Source organism: Coptis chinensis, chromosome 3, assembly GCF_015680905.1.
Source record: "Coptis chinensis isolate HL-2020 chromosome 3, ASM1568090v1, whole genome shotgun sequence".
NCBI classification, from domain to species: domain Eukaryota; kingdom Viridiplantae; phylum Streptophyta; class Magnoliopsida; order Ranunculales; family Ranunculaceae; genus Coptis; species Coptis chinensis.
Window position 1 is genome coordinate 31,888,874 of NC_141458.1, and position 18,545 is coordinate 31,907,418.

Genomic DNA, 18,545 nt, shown 5'->3' on the forward strand with positions numbered 1-18,545 from the left:
CAGAAGCATGAGACTGAAGCCAATTGGAAGATGAACATCTATGATGGTAACCCAACCTAGGGACTAGAGATCCCAAGAACTAGGTTTAAAGGGAATAACAAGTCATAGAATGTTGGTTGTAAAACATACATTGTTACTTATCTGTCCCGTAGTTGGATAGTAAAATGTATGAAATCCTGCAGCGATAATAAAGGTCGAGGTTTTTGGAAAAACTCATAATGAAGTTCTATGGTCCTTATGGGCGGAGTGTATAGCTACAGGAGCACTCTTGATAGACTCACCTAGTGAATGTGAAAGTAGAGGCCGCTTTCTATGAGAATGATGGCTGATTCTCTAGATCATTCACGAATCCAGGAGAGCACAGGGCCTTTAATGTGCAGAACATGTAAAGAGAACACTGGATATGTTGTGCGTGATTATGACTTATTGTATACTCAAGACCTAAGTTTAAGACTTAATCACTTATGACTTTTATACTTTGAGTAATTTTCACTACGTAAAGGTTTAAGCCATGGACACCTTCATCTATGCATAACATGTTGATACTGATATTGATTGCTCTTAAATATATTTTATATTTTGTTTTTATAAAAAATAAGTGGGGGATTGTTGTGTTATTTTGAATAAAACAAGAGGTGAACTTGGGCTTGGGCTTGGGCTTGGGCTTGGGCTCTCTTTGATCCCTTGTCTTTTTGGTAGACCATTTTCCTTAAACTGTTTTTGGATAAGTTTGGAAACAGAATTGGATATCTTTTTGGTATACCATTTTCCTTAAACTGTTTCCGGATAAGTTTGGAAACAGAATTGGATATGGATTGGGAAACAGATGTGATAAACTTGTAGAATCAAATTCTTATTGGGAAACTGGATCAGTACCCTATCCGGATCTACTAAGTGTTCCATGTTTTCCTCTATAAATACTCCTAGAGCAACAACTAATAAGAATGTGTGCGAAAACTATTTTCTATACTAAGTTGAGGGCTTTCATAAGATCAGAATCGTGGTTCTTCTTTTCTTTTTTGGTTTATCTGCAGTAAACAAATGAGAGTCTATCTGGCTGTTGTATCCTGGAGGTTGATGCGATTTGTCTGTATAAAGAGGAACAGACGTGAAACAACCTTAAAGAAAGCGTTTGATCCGTGCCTCAGCCAACATTCTTATTCACAGTTTGTTCTTGTTGCGGCAATTGTTACCAACAGTTAGTTAAGGGGCTAAAACTTAGTTGTTCTAGCCACCAAAGCCATGTTTACTTTTGTGGTCGAATTTAATTGGGATTTTTAATGCTTGTTTTAATTTCAGCATACTTGGAAGGCTGGAGCAAGTAAAAATCTGTTTAATCTTAGGCTATTTTGTTGTTTTTCGAATGGCTTTATATAGTTACAACTTTATTTTTTTAAACACGGTATAAATTATTCTTCGACGCTAATACATGTATTGGAAGCACACTAATAGACAAACTAGATTGAATATGGTGATGAAAATAACAAAACAAATTAATCAAAATACTACGTGCGTGAGAAAGTAATATATAAATATAATGAATTAAGAATAATAAAACCATATGTGTGCTCTTATCTCACACCCCTGGTTTAATTATAGACATCTCACATTATTCCTAATCACTACATGTAATTAAATACTAAGAGATGACCTAAATCAAAATTATTAGAGACTGGTGATAGATGAATAAACTTAGTTGTTCAATATATGTGCTACTTGTGTTGGTTTCAATTCATTTGTTGAACTAGCTTGTACGTTCGCAAATGTGAATACCATCTTGCACCACGACACTAGTGTAGTTATAGTATTTATTTGTATTTATGATGTGGTTTGTTGAAGAACATATTGATGATCAATCTCTTTGTTACATCACTGCAATTTAAGTGGGCTTTGTTACTTTATCGCATTCAAAAAGCTAGTTTTGTGTAGACTATAAAGATATATCATATCTCAAATTTGATTTGTATATAAAGAGTTTTGTATCGCTTTAATTTGAAAACTTTGAAAATTGTTATATTATGGGTATCAATTTCTACCACAAGTATATATTTTGGTCGTGTTTAGTGTTTGATCTTTGCATTATATATATATATTTTTTATTTTTGTTTGGTTATTGTTCATGTAGATTTTCATGTATTATTAGATTGACGCTTCTTATTGATCTCTAGTTGAACCCCATTCATCAAAAGAGGCATCCATATAGTTATTTTGTTTAAATTAGTTTCAACTTAATATTGTGGTGTTATATCGTTCTAAACAGTAAAAGTAAATTATTATTTTTCTTGGATATAATAAAACATAGTAAAAATAAATTAAAATAAAGTATGACCTACCCAAACTTTCCCAAAATATTTGTGCCATTGTAAATCAATTATTAACTCGTGCAGTTTAATTTCAAATACTCTATCAACAATCTCGGGAGCGTATTCATGTTTAATTTATGTCATGTAGTTAACTTGTCCAGTACCTTTTGAATTCCAGCCCACTTGGAGTTGCAAGTAAATGTGTGTGAAAATATCATGAGTCCAACCCATCTAGAAATGGCTATGGCATCCTAATAATTTTGGACTATATATCGTGGCCCACCTGTAAACGACGACGGTAACATTAATCGCCTACCGACAGAAGCAGGTTTAGTGTCCTCGTAAACATCAACATCAACCAAACATTGGTATAATTCAGTACGAAAACTTCATCTTCTCAACATCAGTGTATGCATCAATTAGCTCAAAATTATTGCTTCAATTGTGGTCGTAAGCATCAACTTCAACCAAACATTGGTATCGAAAAATTATTGCTATCAATTGTCAAAATTATTGCTTCAATTGTCTATCTCTAACTATTGTTAGTCCTTTGTTTGCTCTCATCTGCATTCTAAAAGCACAATATTCTAAATAAAATTATGTTATCTGTAAACTTGATAATGATTTTATTGAATGAAAAATGATTACAACAATTGTCTATTTATACTATTAGTTACAAAACATGATTAATACATGACGGGGAGGGATAGAGCCACTCCCATTATAGTCACTTCCGAGCCACTCCATCGACTTACAAATAAATTGAATTAATACCTGATTTTTGTGGATATGATGTTCTCACAATAGATAACATGCCTACAAAATTTCATCATATTTGGATATATCTAACCTTGCGAAAACTAGTGTTCAATTTTGAACATTTATCTAACAGTTATGAATTTTCTGATTTCATAATAATATTTGATTAGGTTAAACATATTTGAATGAGCCGAAATTTTGTAGGCATGTTATTCATGGTGGGGAGATCATATATACAAAATATCAGCCCTTAATTCAATTGGTAGGATGAGATATGATTTTGTATATTTTGGGAGTGGCTCTATCCCTCCCCATATATGATTAGTTATAATTGAAAACTAAAGTTAGTTATGCTTTTGCTAAGTCAGCATTTCTGATGCATCTGTCTTGAATGTTTGATTGTTGATTGTTCTTTACTATTGACATCTTAATATCTCTCGTGGTAACATGTTGTATTTTTTCCTAGTTTACTATGATTTTATGTACTTTTATATCAAACATATATTTATAAGCTCCGTCGGGAAATAAGATGGGGCATTGCATTGACATAAAACTTTGATGAATTTCATCGATTCTATTTAAGCTGCATATTTTACTGTATAGAATAATATCACAATGACCTTAAGATTCATCTCCATTACTAACAATGAGAGTAACTACCTCATTAGAAACTGACAATTTAACATCGAGAGTGTAGTATACACAACAACAATAAGAAGTTTCTTGTCTTAAAAATTAAAATATTCAGACGTTTACGTGAAACATGATTGGGAAGGGATCGGTTTATTCTCTAATGTTTACTCATTTTTGTACTCTCAATAATAGCCATCAGATGGTTGGAATCAACGTTTGAAAATCTGCTGATGTGTCCCTTTGAAAAAGTAAGAAAATAGATAATTTGACCTGGCTAAAGCTGAGCCATTTATACACCAAAATCATTACTACTACTTTCTAAACACGTGTCCCACGTTTCTCTCACATTTTTTGTCAAAACACAAAACTTTCCAGAGACCAGAGTTATCTTTCTCAAAGTGAAGACACCATTTTTAACAACTAAATACCATGAATGAATCTATAAATTTTGTGTTATCTCTCTCTCTCTCTCTCTCTCTCAACAAATACATTTGCAATTTGGAGAAACAAAGACTTTCGAGTTTGTCAACAAGACGTATTGTGACCTTTGATTTCGTCAATAAGTCACCTCACAATCATTTGATTTTGCAAGTTCAAGCCAACGAACGAGTTTGATGAATTTTGAACAAGAACATGCAAATCATCTCTTTCCCCCTCCATTTTACTTACTTTATTTGTATTATTTTTTAATTATTATATTTTTTTTTTGTGGATATGGAAACTAGATATATCAAATTTGGATATTGGGAAGTTCTTTTTGCCATTAACAGATGATTTGTGGTACCCATATAATTTTGTTTTTTCTTGTTTCTAATTAGCCAAAAGTTTACCAATAAGAGTTTTTCAATAATATACTACCCTTCAAATCCACCCACGAGTCCATGACTGTCTCAGAACAAGATTATACAGCCTTGGCGGCTTACTATTAAACGAATATGTCCATTAACAAATATGTTCGTGGGGCAGCTTATATAGTGTATTGAATAACTTTTTAATTTGCACTTATTAACTTGTTCGTGGGCATGTTATATATGACATTATATAAACTACGCAATACACTATACAAACTTCTCAAGACGCTATATAACATGTCCGTAAACGGACAATACATTTAAGAGAAAACATGGACTACTTTTCAATTCAAATAGCATGTAACTTCACTTGTCATTGGTGTTCCCAATTCCTATACTTCTAATTTGATTCTATTAATCTTTTGGCTAGTGGCATAACCACACCACCCATGTAGTGTTTAAACTTATCATCGGAAAAAAAAAATGTAGTGTTTAGTCTTTTATTTCACCATAAGTTTGCAAACTATTTGATATTAAACTTGTTGGTTTTCTCTTAAACATACATGTATATTTTGTGGGACAACTTATATAGTGTCTTGAACAGTTTATATAGTGTCTTTAACAACTTTTTAATTTACGTTTCTTAACTTGTTTATGGGCAGCTTATGTATGACACTATATAAGCTGTGCAAGACACTATATAAACTGCTCAAGACACTATATAACATGTCCGCAAACGTTTAAGAGAAAACCTGATTAAATTTGGGCATTAAACTTTAGTATAACACACATTTCAAATGATATGGATAAAATGATCTGAGAACATTTTGGAAAACAATTATCGAATGAGCAAAACAATTTAGAAAATTGATGCTCTTAGATTAAGATAATGTTTAATACAAAAACTCATCAATTTGTGACAAAATGATAGATTTTTATAATTACAGCTCCTACCATACACTGTATCGATAACTTTTACAAAACTCTATCTACAAAAAATAAAAATAAATTATGAATCACGACGACATGCTTCAAACAGTTAAGCGAACTGCAACAGACTTTATTTTGCAAAACATCATCTTGAGAAGCTTAAACGCAAGAGTATTGCTACTCTCATAGCCAATTAATCTTGGTCTGTATGTAATCAAGGCAACTGGAGGAGTTCCCCCCATTTATAGTAAAAAGAGAAAATCCCAAGAGAGAAAGGAAAAGAGAAAAGCTAAAGAACGGATTTTGTGTCTTGTTAAAGATGGTTTCTTTGCAAAAATAGGGGTAACTTTGTGATTTTTCCTTTCTTGTTTGTTTGTAAAAAATGATGTTTTCACTGAAAAAGAGAACTCAGGAAAATTTTAGTATTGGCGGAAAATGTGTGAGAAAAGTTGAACACACGTTTAGAAAATAGTGGCAATGATTTTGGCGTGTAAATGGGCGGTCAGATTATCTATTTTTTACTTTTTCAAAGTGACTCGTGAGCAGATTTTCATACGTTGATTCGAACTATCTGATAGCTATTATTATTGAGAGTACAAAAGTGCAAAAGTGAGTAAACATTAGAGAGTAAACCGATCCCTTTCCAACATTACTAGCCAATTTGATACTCTAGATAGGCTGCACCAACCCTAGTGGTCCGCAACTAATAACATGAAATGTCTGAATTACCCTTGATCAAAGAATACAATACCCATTTCCTCCTTCTCCCCTCCTGCTTTTCTCTCTCTCCCTCCTTCCAAGATCTGATTCATTTCCTCAAATCTGAATTTCATTTAAAAAAAAAAAAAAATGGATCCACTCCCGGGCCGGTTCCCTCGAACCAGTTCCTCAGCCTCAAACCAATCCGACTCACCTTTACCTCGTACATCATCATCGTATCAAAACACTAGTCAGAGTTTATCATCAATCTTAAACAACCCACACCTTAATAAATCCGACTCATCTGTTAATCCACTTTCTTGGTGGTGGTCCCCATCTTCTTCAATTAGTCCCCTGAATTTCTACCACCTTTAACAATCCAAAACTCAATTCCAAACATTTCCAAATCCGAATTCGATATTTATTTATCCAAAATATCGGAATCTTATTCCAGATTTGAAGATATACAAAACCATAGTAAAAACAATGAAGGGATTCTAGATTTGAGTATTGGTCAAGGGGAAGCATTAGTTGCTTGTTTAAGAGAAGTACCATCGTTGTATTTTAAAGAAGATTTTGCATTACAAGAAGGGGCAACGTTTCGAGCTGCGTGTCCGTTTTCTAGTCCGTTGGAAAATGTCGCATTGCAAGAGAAGTTGTCTTATTATTTGGATACAGTGGAAGTGCATTTGGTTAAGGAGATTTCCTTGAGGTCGAATTCGTTTTTTCAAGCGCAAGGGCAGTTGCAAGATTTGAATGGGGAGGTTTTCGAAGCGTGTGGGAGGATTAGGGAGTTGAAAGAGATGATTAGGATTTTGGATGGGGATTTGGTGGACTCGGCCAGGTCTATTCAGGATTTGAATTCGACTAGGAGTAATTTGATTGCGCTTCAGCACAAGTTGAGGCTTATTTTGTATGTTAATCAAGCAATGTCCGCGTTGAAACTGGTAAAATCTTATTGTCATTTTTAGATGGAATGTTTGATCATTTCTGCATAATGTGTATACAGCTTGTAATGTCATTGCCATAGCTCCGAAACCAAAGTATGATACAATATATAAATAGTAGGATATGCTAATAAAACTAGAATGCATGTTAGGCTACTTCAGCCATGCCTGTAGCAATAACTCCTATGCGCCTTGGCTAATTGAGTTCTAAAACCTTTGGCGAGTGCGTTTTATGAATACTAACTTACACATCACACATTATCAGTTTTACGATAACAATCTCGCTTTGCACCATGCACACACATTATCTGTTTGTGGTCCACATTGTCTCTCTTTTATAGGGGAAAACTGTCTGTTTGTTTTTGTTGTTTTTTTTTGGCCTTGTGTTTTGGATTATACACTGCAGTCAGAAAATGTAATTTCCCCAACTCAAACCATCATTATATGGGCCGAGAACCCATCACTGTACTAGGGGGATGTACTTTCCCGAATCTCCTCACTAACGGGCTTCCTAAATTATTCCTCCCCCCCCACATTTATCCTTGACTTAAATAGGCAGTTAGCCATTGACCCATCCCATCTTGGACTGATTTTTTATATTAGTGTTTTGATCCCCTTGATTGTCAACATTTAATTCCTACAGTGTTTCATTATTTTGAAGATATCGTAATTCTTATTTTTGTCATAAGGGGACAAGTCAGCATCAGCATATCAATTGTTTTTTTGTGTGCTAAATATAGGGATTTAAGTGTTTGTGGTGTCATCCTTTGAGATAAATATGTATCTTGAGATATTCAATAGAGGTTGATAAGTGTTCCAAGACAATAGAAGTTAACGTGTAATATAAGCTTGCGTGTATAACCTGCTCATCTTGGGTCGTTGATCAGGATTCGAGTACATGAATTTTGCCTTTCTAAAGAGGGTATGCGTGGGATAGGGTATGGTGGTCTTGGATTTCGATACATTGGAGGTGTCAATTTTTCTTTGTTATCCAAGTGGATTTGGCGCTTTGGCAACGAAGAACCTGGTCTGTGGAAGGATGTGATCAGAGACAAGTATGGAGTAGACAAAATGGGCTGGTTCACAAAGAAGGTTAGCAACATGTGTGAAGTCTTTGCAAAGGGTCATGAACTATAAAGAGTTGGTGGTGAATGAATAAAGTTTCAAGCTAGGAAAGGGAGATAGAATTCTTTTTTGGGGGACAGGTGGTGTTCTTGTGCCCCCCTAAACATCTGCTATAAGGAGTTGTATGTCATCTTAGATAACAAGAGTGGGAATGTTAAGCACCGTGTCATATGGGAGAATGGGGTTCAGTCATGGGATCTAAATTTCAGAAGAAATTTATTTGAAAGAGTGTTGCAACTGATTAGTGAATTTCTGAATGTGCTTGCTAATCAAAGTGTAAATGACTATACATGAGCTGATTGAGGAGAGAAGGATACAAGCGTTGCAGTTGGTTGGTCTGAACTAAAGTGTGGAATAAAATAGACCCTACGAAGGTTTCATTCTTTGTTTTGGGCATTATGTTGGGGAGGACTCGGACTTGTGATAATCTCATAAAGAGGGTAAGATCCTTGTTAACAGGCATGTTATGTGCATCAAGGAGGAGGAAACAATTCAACATTTATTCTTGGACTATGAAGTGGCGCAAGTGGTCTGGGTATTTCACGCAGTTTCTCAAGTGTCACAAGTAGGGTTGACTTCGGATCCGATCGGATCGGATAAAGGGCTTTTGGAAAAATTTTCAATTATTTTCGGATGGCAATATCCTTTCTAAATCCGATCCAATTATTTTTTGGATGACAATTTTTTTTCCGAATTCGGAAAGTTTGGAAAATCGGAAAATTTTCGGAAATTTCGGAATCCGCAAAATACGGAAGTAAATTGAAAATTTGAATTATATAATCGGATTCTGTTTTATGATAACCATTTTTTTTTATCTAGTTAATACATTCATTTAGCAATCATTTTGAAATGTATTAATTCAGTAAACAAGTTAGACATTTTAACATGTTCATTCAGCAAGTTTTTTCTTCATGTTAATGCATTAATTCAATAAATAGGAAGATGAGAGAAATTGAGACATGTACTAGAATGACAATATTGATTTTTTGAATTGTGTGAGAGGCAATGTTCTACTTCTCTAGGGTTTTTATTTGGTTTGTAAACTATATGGCAGTTTTAATGTAGTAACTATATGAAATAGACCGCTATATGTTAAAAATTCGGAAATTAATCGGAAATCGGATCGGATCGGATTTTGAAAACACATCCAATTCCAATCCAATTATTTTTCGGAAAAATCGGATATCGGAACACAAATATCATGGCCAAATTTGGAAAAATATCGGATCAAAATTCGGAAAAATTGGGTTTTCGGAAAAAAGAGGCACCCCTAGTCACTCACAAGGGTTTATGGGAAGATTTAATTGCAAGCCACATGTTCATATTTCAAGCACGGGTCGTCTCCTCTCGAAGATTGTAGCTCACGCGGGCACTTGGCCATTATGGCTTGAACCAAATCGTAGAACTTTTGATGACGAATCTAGGGTTGTCCTGCAGCTTATCGTTAAATGCAAGTCACTTATGTGGTATATTCGGTGTCGTATTTACCGATTTTTAGGGTTGAATTAGGAAGGTCTTGTATTTAGGTGGGATGCTGTGATTGAGGCTTAGCCTATGTATGCTTATACCTTTTGTAGTGTGCTCACACTGCATCACTGTTAGTAGATATAATAAATAATATCGTTTTGCTGATTAAAATAAAAATAATATTTACATGTATATAATCCGACTCATCCTTACCTCGCACCTCAATCCAATAGTTGTTAGGAAAGCAGTGGCTGTTTCATGTTCTCTTTTTTAGTATGTTTATTCTACAGCTATACGTACTTCTGTTGTTGTATTCCTTGATTACCTTGTATTCAGGATAACGCTATAAAATTATTGAATCCGTGATCAAAGTCTTGTTGAATTCCTCCTAACTTTTGTTGATAAAAATATGCTACAAAAACCAATATGCCCCTTTTGATCTGTAAGTGAAGATTATTTTAGAGATTTTATCTGAGAAAGAGAAATGCCATACAAGAAGCCTCAATATGCAGGAAGAGTAAGCTTCTAGATACTGTCTTTATAAATGCCTCACAGTTGTACAAAAAAACTCAATCCAATAATATTGCATGTAGATATAATAAATAATATCGTTTTTCCATCAATCTTAATTCTTAAACTACCCACACCTTAATAAATCTGACTCATCATCATCTTGGTGGTGGTCTCCATCTTCAGTTAATCAAACTGAATTACCACCCTTTACAATCCAAACATTTTGAAATCGAAATCTTTTTCAAGATTTGAAGATATACAAAACCATAGTAATAATAATAATAAAGATGAAGTTATTCAGATTTGAGTATTGGTCAAGGTGAAGCATTAGTTGCACGTTCAAGAGAAATACCATTATTATATTTTAAAGAAGATTTTGCATTACAAGAAGTGGCCACATTTCTTTGTACATGCACGTAATTATGTAATTAAATTTTACTTACTTTTTCTAACTCATGATTCGGATTATGAATATAGATGAAAGAACTGCCTCATGATGAGTAGTTTGTGAAATTGATCTAGTTGTATTTTATGCAGCTTGTTGCAGCCGCAGATTGTGCAGGAGCTTTGGATGTCACTGATGACCTGCAACATTTGCTGGTATATTTAATTGAACGAAAAAGTTCATTTCAGCATTTTAATGTCCACATGACATTTTCTTATTTGAAATATGAAATCTATCTGAACCTATTGTCTTATTCAATTTTTTCTCGATTTTGTTAGGAAAGTAGTGGCTGTTTCCTGTTCTCATTTTTAGTATGTTTATTCTACAACTATATGCACTTCTGTTGTTGTATTCCTTGATTACCTTGTATTCAGGATAACGCTATAAAGTTCTTGAATCCGTGATAAAAGTCTTGTTGAATTCCTCCTAACTTTTGTTGATAAAAATATGCTACAAAAGCCAATATGCCCCTTTTGATCCTTAAGTGCAGATTATTTTAGAGATTTTATCAGAGAAAGAGAAATGCCATACAAGAAGCCTCAATATGCATGAAGAGCAAGCTTCTAGATACTGTCTTTATAAATGCACGAGATGAATCTTTTTAAAATTTGTTCCCCAGTTTAGTGTATATTTCTGAATTTTAATTTTTAATTATTCTTTTGAATCCCTAGGGTAGTGTCTCTCTCAAGTTTTCAAATTTTAACCCGGTTAAGTTGACATAGATAACAAACATTCTCAAGTTCATGCTGTATCTATTTCACAAACGTTATATTGCGGGCAAATATCTTTAAGTACATAGGGATGTAAACTCTCCTTATATTAACTCGTGTTTTTAACTTCTAAGCATAGTTTGTATGTTGAGGGTTGTACATCACCCAAACTTTAATGTCAGGCTCAATTGTCATAAAAAAGAAAGAAAAAGTGTCTCCTGGTTTTGTATTGTATTTGGTTTATATTGTTACAGTTTTTTTTTTGTCTGACAGGATAGTGATGAACTGGCTGGTCTACATTGCTTTCGCCATCTACGGGATCAATTAGCAAATTCTATAGATTCTGTAAACAGGTAGGCATGTCAGTTCAAATTTGAATTTTATTAGTCTCTTCTCTTTATTGGGGAAAAGGGGTTTTACTTTAAAATATAAGGAAAATAAAACATAAAAGCGGGGAGGGAGAAGGAGATAAAGAACATGAGGTAATTGCATAAACTTACTAAATGTTTATGGGGTGGGAAACATACTCATATAGTAAGCAGATAGTCTCGATCCTCATACACCCATTACTTGGTCCTTAACTGTACATGATAAACTTTGTCAGTTGTTATGTTGTGTTATGTCTAGCTTGTAACTTGTGAATTTCATTCTTGTAGCATTCTTTCAGAAGAGTTTATGCATGCGTCTATACATAATGCAAAAGATGTAGATTTGGTAATTTTATCAAGATTGAAAGCAGCGCCTGCTAGGGTTACCAATGGAAAAGATGATGATGTAAGTATTGTCATTTTCATTTGTCTTGGATTTAACTTTTTTTAACCACATCTTTGGATTGCTGCAGTGTCGTGAAGTCTGGTCGATTGTAACACATAAAATCCCTGGTTTTCTCATTATATTCTTTGCAACCTCAGCATATGGATGTCCAGGAAATAAAGTTGACATGTGTGTGTGACACTATCCTAGTACGACACTAAGATAGTTAGTCCCAAATTCGAATTCACAAACCAATAGGATTCCATCTTTTTGTGAAATTACAGAGAGAGAGAGAGAGAGAGAGAGAGAGAGAGAGAGAGAGAGAGAGAGAGAGAGAGAGAGAGAGAGTTGTAATTCAATTAAATGTTTGCTCCTTAGACTCAAAGAATTGTTGTTCATTCCTTCTAAATGCTCCAAAAATGTCGTTTTACATATGTTGGAATACCCATAGTCTCCTAGCCGACATCCCAAATTAGTATACATATTCAAGCATTTTAGAATTATAACTTCCCCATATTTGTTGTGTGTTTATTTTTATATGAAATTATCTCTACTACGAGTGTTTGCAATAGATTGAAAAAGCTATATTGATCTCTGTTCGTATGTAGGTTGTTCCGTCTTAGTAACTTCTTTTTGTCTTCTTTTTTCGGATAGGATAGCCCTCAACCCCATACACCCAAAACCCCAAAAAGCAGCAGACAGAATACAAAAGAAATGCAAACCAGTAGAAAAAAGGAAAGCATCCCTCCCAACAGCAGTCAAGAAAGCAAAGGTCTCACGTTTTTATCTCAATAGCCCAGTTTTTTAAAAGAGGAAAAAAAGTGTTTTTAGTCTGTCATCAAGGTGTTTACTGATACTGAGCAAAAAAAATAAAATAAAAATCAAGGTGTTTACTGATGTCATCATTGCATTGAAGGAATTAAGTTTGTTAGTGGCCACAGCTTTTGGGGGACAGAGGCGGGTTTTATCAAGTTCTAATATGTTTAAGAAAATAACATGGTCTAAGCTTCTAGAAAGTTTTGAGTGCTACGTTTCTAGTATGTTGTGTTAGGATGATAGGGTAGGACAGTGACAATCTGTTACTTTTTCAATCTCTTATCCTATTTTTGTGTGTTTAGTGGATCTATGTCTACCATTTTGTTCTTTCCTTGGAGCTTTTACTTGCACAATGTACAATGCAATTTCTAGAGTGAAAATCATGATTTGGAATTGGATTTTCATAAATTTAACTATGAAAGAACAGGTTTTGACCAGTTTATGGTGGGATGGTATAACGTTGTAAAGCATCCTTTGGAATGATCTTTGTAAATGGGGAGTTCTAGAGTGACTTCCTCTGTCGCTCTAAATCTTATTAGGTTTACTGGTCATAAAAAACAAATAAAAGAAAAACAACAACGTGCAATGCAATTTCATTCATGTACTTATTTCTCTGTTGTGGAAATATTGTTCGTTGTGTAACTCTCATGAAACTTCTTTCATATCACTATGACACTTTCATTGTTATGTGTTTGACAGGTTAAGTTGGATGAAGATCAAACCTCTAGCTTTCGTGATCGTCTTCTACCCCTCATCATTGGATTGCTCAGAACGGTAGCCTTTTCGCCTTGCCCTTATATGGAAATAATTTTTCTTTTGGGAAGTTGCATGATTTCCCTCAAGTTACCTGGACTTTCAAGAATTATGTGCCTTTTTTTTCTCGATAACCAAAAAAAGGCTCATAATTCAGGGAAGGCCTGGTAACTTGAGGGAAATCATGGACGAAATCAGGAGTTTTCGAATTATGAGCCCACCTTTCCCTAATTTCTTTTGAAAGTTGCATTATTTCCCTAGAATTGCATTTTTTTTTGGAGAGTTGCATTCTATATATTTTATTGAAACAGGTTGTAGCATTTATTTCTCTCATGTTTTTGTTCAGGCAAAACTTCCTACTGTGTTGAGAATATACCGTGATACACTGGTAGCGGACATGAAAACAGTAATTAAGACCACAGTTGCAGAATTTCTTCCAATTCTAGTTGCACGACCCCTAGAGTCTGATTTGACAACTGGCGAACGAAGTGTTGATACTGATGGTCAGATATCCAATATTATATCTTTTGAGCTGTTTGAATTTGGGCTCAATACTGTATCCTTGACAGACAATGATCTTTTTGGTCCCCGTTCTTCTTTCACGAATTTTTACTGTGATTCAGGGGGAGGCTCATCACTAGCTAGTAAGTTGCGGAACTTGTCCTCGGAAAGCTTTGTTCGACTTTTGGATGCTATTTTCATGGTTGTACAGGTAAGGTTATGGTTGTTTTTATCTGTCTTTATCATGTAATGATAATTCTGGAACACTCTTGACCTTAACTATTGTAGACATAGGTAGGCAAGATTTGGGGTATATTAACTGCTTCTCAGCAATGTGCTTGAACCCAAAGGTTCGATTTCTTGGGTTATATGGCTAATTGAGAGAAAGAGTTGAGTGTCCAGCTCATCTTTCTTGAAATGTTTGAACTTAAAAGAATTTACTGCTATAGCATTTTGTGATAGTATGCGCCTTACCTTTGTGTTACTCAATGAATGTATGTCTGTGTTGGACTCGTGTACCATGGGGACATATATAAAACCCGTTTTGTCCCGTGGCGGCATTGCCATCCGCAAATTATCAAAAATTAATCATAAGTAGCAATTTTTTTTATTGATTTAATTGTAAAGTTACATCAACACCTCCGAATATAGCAAGAAGCTATATTCCAAGGACCAAAACCCACATACCCAAGGGTACAGACACATACATTTAACTTGCTTATTGCAAAAACAGCATAGAATCATTTCTAAGGTGGCAGTGAAAGATGAGATTCTGAAGTCGAGTTTGTTGGTTTGCGTAAAAGTTCATGACGACAATTACACCTGAGGTACTGGTACAACTGTAGGATGCGCTGATGCAGTAATGCTTAAAAATTTGAAAATATCAAGTTTTATGTAATGGTACTTGTTTCAGTGCTAAAACAGAATAATCATGGTTTGCGTTGTAATATTCACCATTTGTTCCAAAAGGAAGACCAAAACCATTTGAGGTGTGAAGATCACAAAATATGAACCCTCAGATAAATCCTAAGCTTGAAAACAACTTTTGACAAGATCAGAAATTTTAGTATAATCTCAAATTTAGCGAGGATGATCTCCATGGCGGAGAGGTCGCATCCACCACAAATTAGCCGTAGCTCTTCTTCATGTAGGCTCATGAATATGCCTTTTTGGTTTGACTAACCTTATGTTGAGTGTTGACAAAGGCCGGGTGCGAGCAATGGCCGGGGCACCCAAAGGTGGCCATGTTTAGTGAAAAAAGTTGCAGGTTGTTGTCAAAGGCATTACCGAGGTGGCGTCTTGGTGGCCCAAGGCGCTATTTCTGTTTATGCCATTGAGAATCTGAGAACCACTTGCTCTAAAAGCTCGGACTTCTAGAGGGAGGCTTCGACAATGTTTATAAAGGGTCCAACACATGGTAGGTACATACCATACCACAAACATGGATTGGACTCTGTTAACACCCCCACAAATATGGAGTGGACTAGTTAACACTCCCTCTCAATGGGATTGCTGATCACACGTTCGGTAGCACTCCCCCTTGGCGAAAGTTGTTGGACAAATATATAATTTATTTTTTTTCTTATTATTGTTGTTGCGCAGTCTTGAACCCATGACATCCCAGAAACAAACCACTCTAATAGAATGCTGAGAATCACTTGCTCAATGCTCTAAAATCTCGAACTTCTAGAGGGAGGCTTTAACAATGTATGGAAAGGGTCCAATACATGGTAGGCACATACCATACCACAAACATGGAGTGGACTCTGTTAACTCCCCCACAAATATGGAGTGGACTAGTGAACACTCTCCCTCAATGGGATCACGGGACATTCGACCACATTTGTGTTTTGGGGCATCTGACAATATATGCGTTTTGAGAGTTGCAAACCTTCGGTTTCGTAGTTATCTTCTCTCCATCAGCCCCAGTTTTTGAAAAGAACTGGTTGCTAACCTGGTATTGCAAGAATAGGTCCTAAGAGGTTTTATTATTATTATTTTTGTGTGTGTGTGTGTGTGTGGGTAGTGGTGGTGGTTCGAACCTGTGGTCTTGCAGTTGTGCTGAGAGGGAGGGGTACTGTTAAATCTGTGCCGTCTGCCGCGGTGTCATTAGGCATGTGCCGGTCTCATGGTTTGGCCTTTGGTATGAGCTGTGGTTCATACATTCAAAAACATATTCATCTTGCTGAGGTGAAAAGAAAATAGCGTAACTGAAGGACATTTTTCATTGATGAAGGATCTTTGGAATTGCATTATTGAATTCTATGCTTGTAAACTAAGGAAAGTTATTCACACAGCTAGGTCCGAATAAGGTCACCATTGGTTAAACTTTTCGGAAAATGCCCCACTAGTTGCTATTATCTGCGTCTTAAAAGTACTTAATCAAACTTCTTTTGTGACTTCTCTAAGTATGATGTAATGTAATTTCTTTTCTTTTAGTGAATGCAGGCACATTTAGTGCGGGCCGCTGAAGTTAAAAGAGCCATTGACTGGATCATGTGCAATCTTGATGATTGCTTTGCTGCTGATTCTGTTGGTACATCACCTGCACTTGGTGCTGCGGTCGCAGAAAGTGGTCAAGAAAGTTCGCCTTATTCTCTTCAGAGGAATGCTAATAAGTTTCCTCCCATACATGCAAAAGGAAACGAAACTTCAAGTCCATCAAATATGGCAAGAAATTTCCGGTAATCACTCAGTGTTTCCAACTAATTATTGACAAGTATACTTGTTTATGCATTGATCTTCTACTTTTTTGCAAGTTAGCTCGAGATGCGTTTGTATAGGTGGTATGTATTTCTGCTCTCTATGTACTACTCTGACAACTTGATACTGCATACTTCCTTTCCTTTAAGCAGTCACCCCCCTTCCACAGTCCAGCCTCCATTAGACTCTACTGGTTTAAGTCGCAATACAAGTAGTATTCATTTGAAATGCATATGGAGCTTTATCGGCAATTTTTGTTTTAAGTATTGATATCAAGAACATATGATTGCTACAGTTTTCATTTTCACTTGTCATTTTACGACCTTTTACGAGGATTAAGAATGAGACCATTAAATTGCTGTAAAAAGGTGAGCTTGGGGAGGTCACACCTAATTTGATTTCTGGAGTCTATGGTCCCTCCATAAGGGAGGCGTTATCTTAGTTCTTGGTTGAGATAGATGCAGTCTTTGCTTTAAGTAAGTGTAGCCTTTGGCGTGTAGGAGGTGATGTCAAGGTTGCGAGGTTTTCTTCTAAGCGGAAAACAAATGTTTGATGATTGTTGAGATTTATGATCCTATATGGGGTATCTAAAACCTTGCATTAAAATATGTAAATCCTGGGGCCGCTCCACTCATGGCCAATTGATTTTGAATTGGATGCCCAAACTTAATTAGTGATTTCATGAGGAAATGTGTTCTTATTGAGCATTTGGGGGTGGGAGTGTGGTCAGCCTTCCGAATGATAGGGGCTGTGGTGTGTGGGAAGACATTCAGAGAGGGTTCCTTAATTTGCAGGGAAAGATTAGCTATATATGATTCTTAGATTAGATTGGGTCATTGGGAGAGGATTGGTGGTTGTCTGGGAGACAATTGTTTTTTGATTTTACGAGACTCTATCCTATCTTAGTCCTTAAGAATCACCCCGTTCTGGATAACATGTGGTTAGACAATGCACATCTTGGTTGGGAGACATTTGTAATGCCATGACAGATTGAGGTCTTGCGCTTCAGTGATGTTGTCTATTTCAGTTCGGGAGTGAGTATCCACACTCTTATTGTTTGCCCGTGTACTTGGGAGGTTTGGTGTTACTTTATCTGATAGTCATGGGTGATTTGGTCAGCTCCCCGTTCTGCTAAGGAGTTCTTTGTCTCTGGGATCTTGAGAGTGCATTCACTGGATGGTTTCAAGTTGTGGAGTATTATTTCTTTTGCGATCTTGTGGGGATTATCGCTGGAGATAAACAAAAGGCACTTCGAAGATAAAGCAATGACGGTGGAGGAGGTGATTATTTTGGTCAAATGATTTGTACTCCTTTTGACGAATTTTTGAGTATTGGCGAGATACACCTTCTGGGTCTATTGTGTTTAGATGGGACTCATTGATGGCAGTGCATAGTGATTGGGTTGGTTTTTGGAGTTTCTGTTCTTCTTCCTTCTCGATGATAGAGGTAGTAACAAGATCAAAGTACATCTTGATACTTCAGTGTTCCATGGCTTTGAAGAGTGACAACATGTTTTGGGACCTTGTCTTTGGTTTTGTTTGGATTAATGTGGTTAAGATATTCAATCCCCATTAAATTTTTAACCAAACTTGTTGAACCAAATACAGTTATTTCGGGGAGTTCACTTTATGTATAGAATAGATTATAGTTCAAAATCTCAAAATTTTAATTCCTGAATTTTTGAAAATTTTTCAACA

At 35.5% G+C, this 18,545-nt stretch overlaps 1 protein-coding gene across 1 annotated transcript in view; it reads left to right on the forward strand.

Moving 5' to 3' along the window:
• The first annotated feature begins 6,186 nt into the window (after positions 1 to 6,186).
• The window catches only part of LOC147509194 (vacuolar protein sorting-associated protein 54, chloroplastic-like), a 34,843-nt gene continuing 22,484 nt past the window's right edge, over positions 6,187 to 18,545 (forward strand). The window contains 9 exon segments of the mRNA XM_086601494.1: positions 6,187 to 6,464; positions 6,467 to 7,062; positions 10,705 to 10,767; positions 11,596 to 11,675; positions 11,979 to 12,096; positions 13,591 to 13,665; positions 13,991 to 14,147; positions 14,268 to 14,356; positions 16,594 to 16,829. Of these exon segments, the coding sequence (XP_086457620.1) occupies positions 6,266 to 6,464; positions 6,467 to 7,062; positions 10,705 to 10,767; positions 11,596 to 11,675; positions 11,979 to 12,096; positions 13,591 to 13,665; positions 13,991 to 14,147; positions 14,268 to 14,356; positions 16,594 to 16,829 (1,613 nt within the window). The 5' untranslated portion in view covers positions 6,187 to 6,265.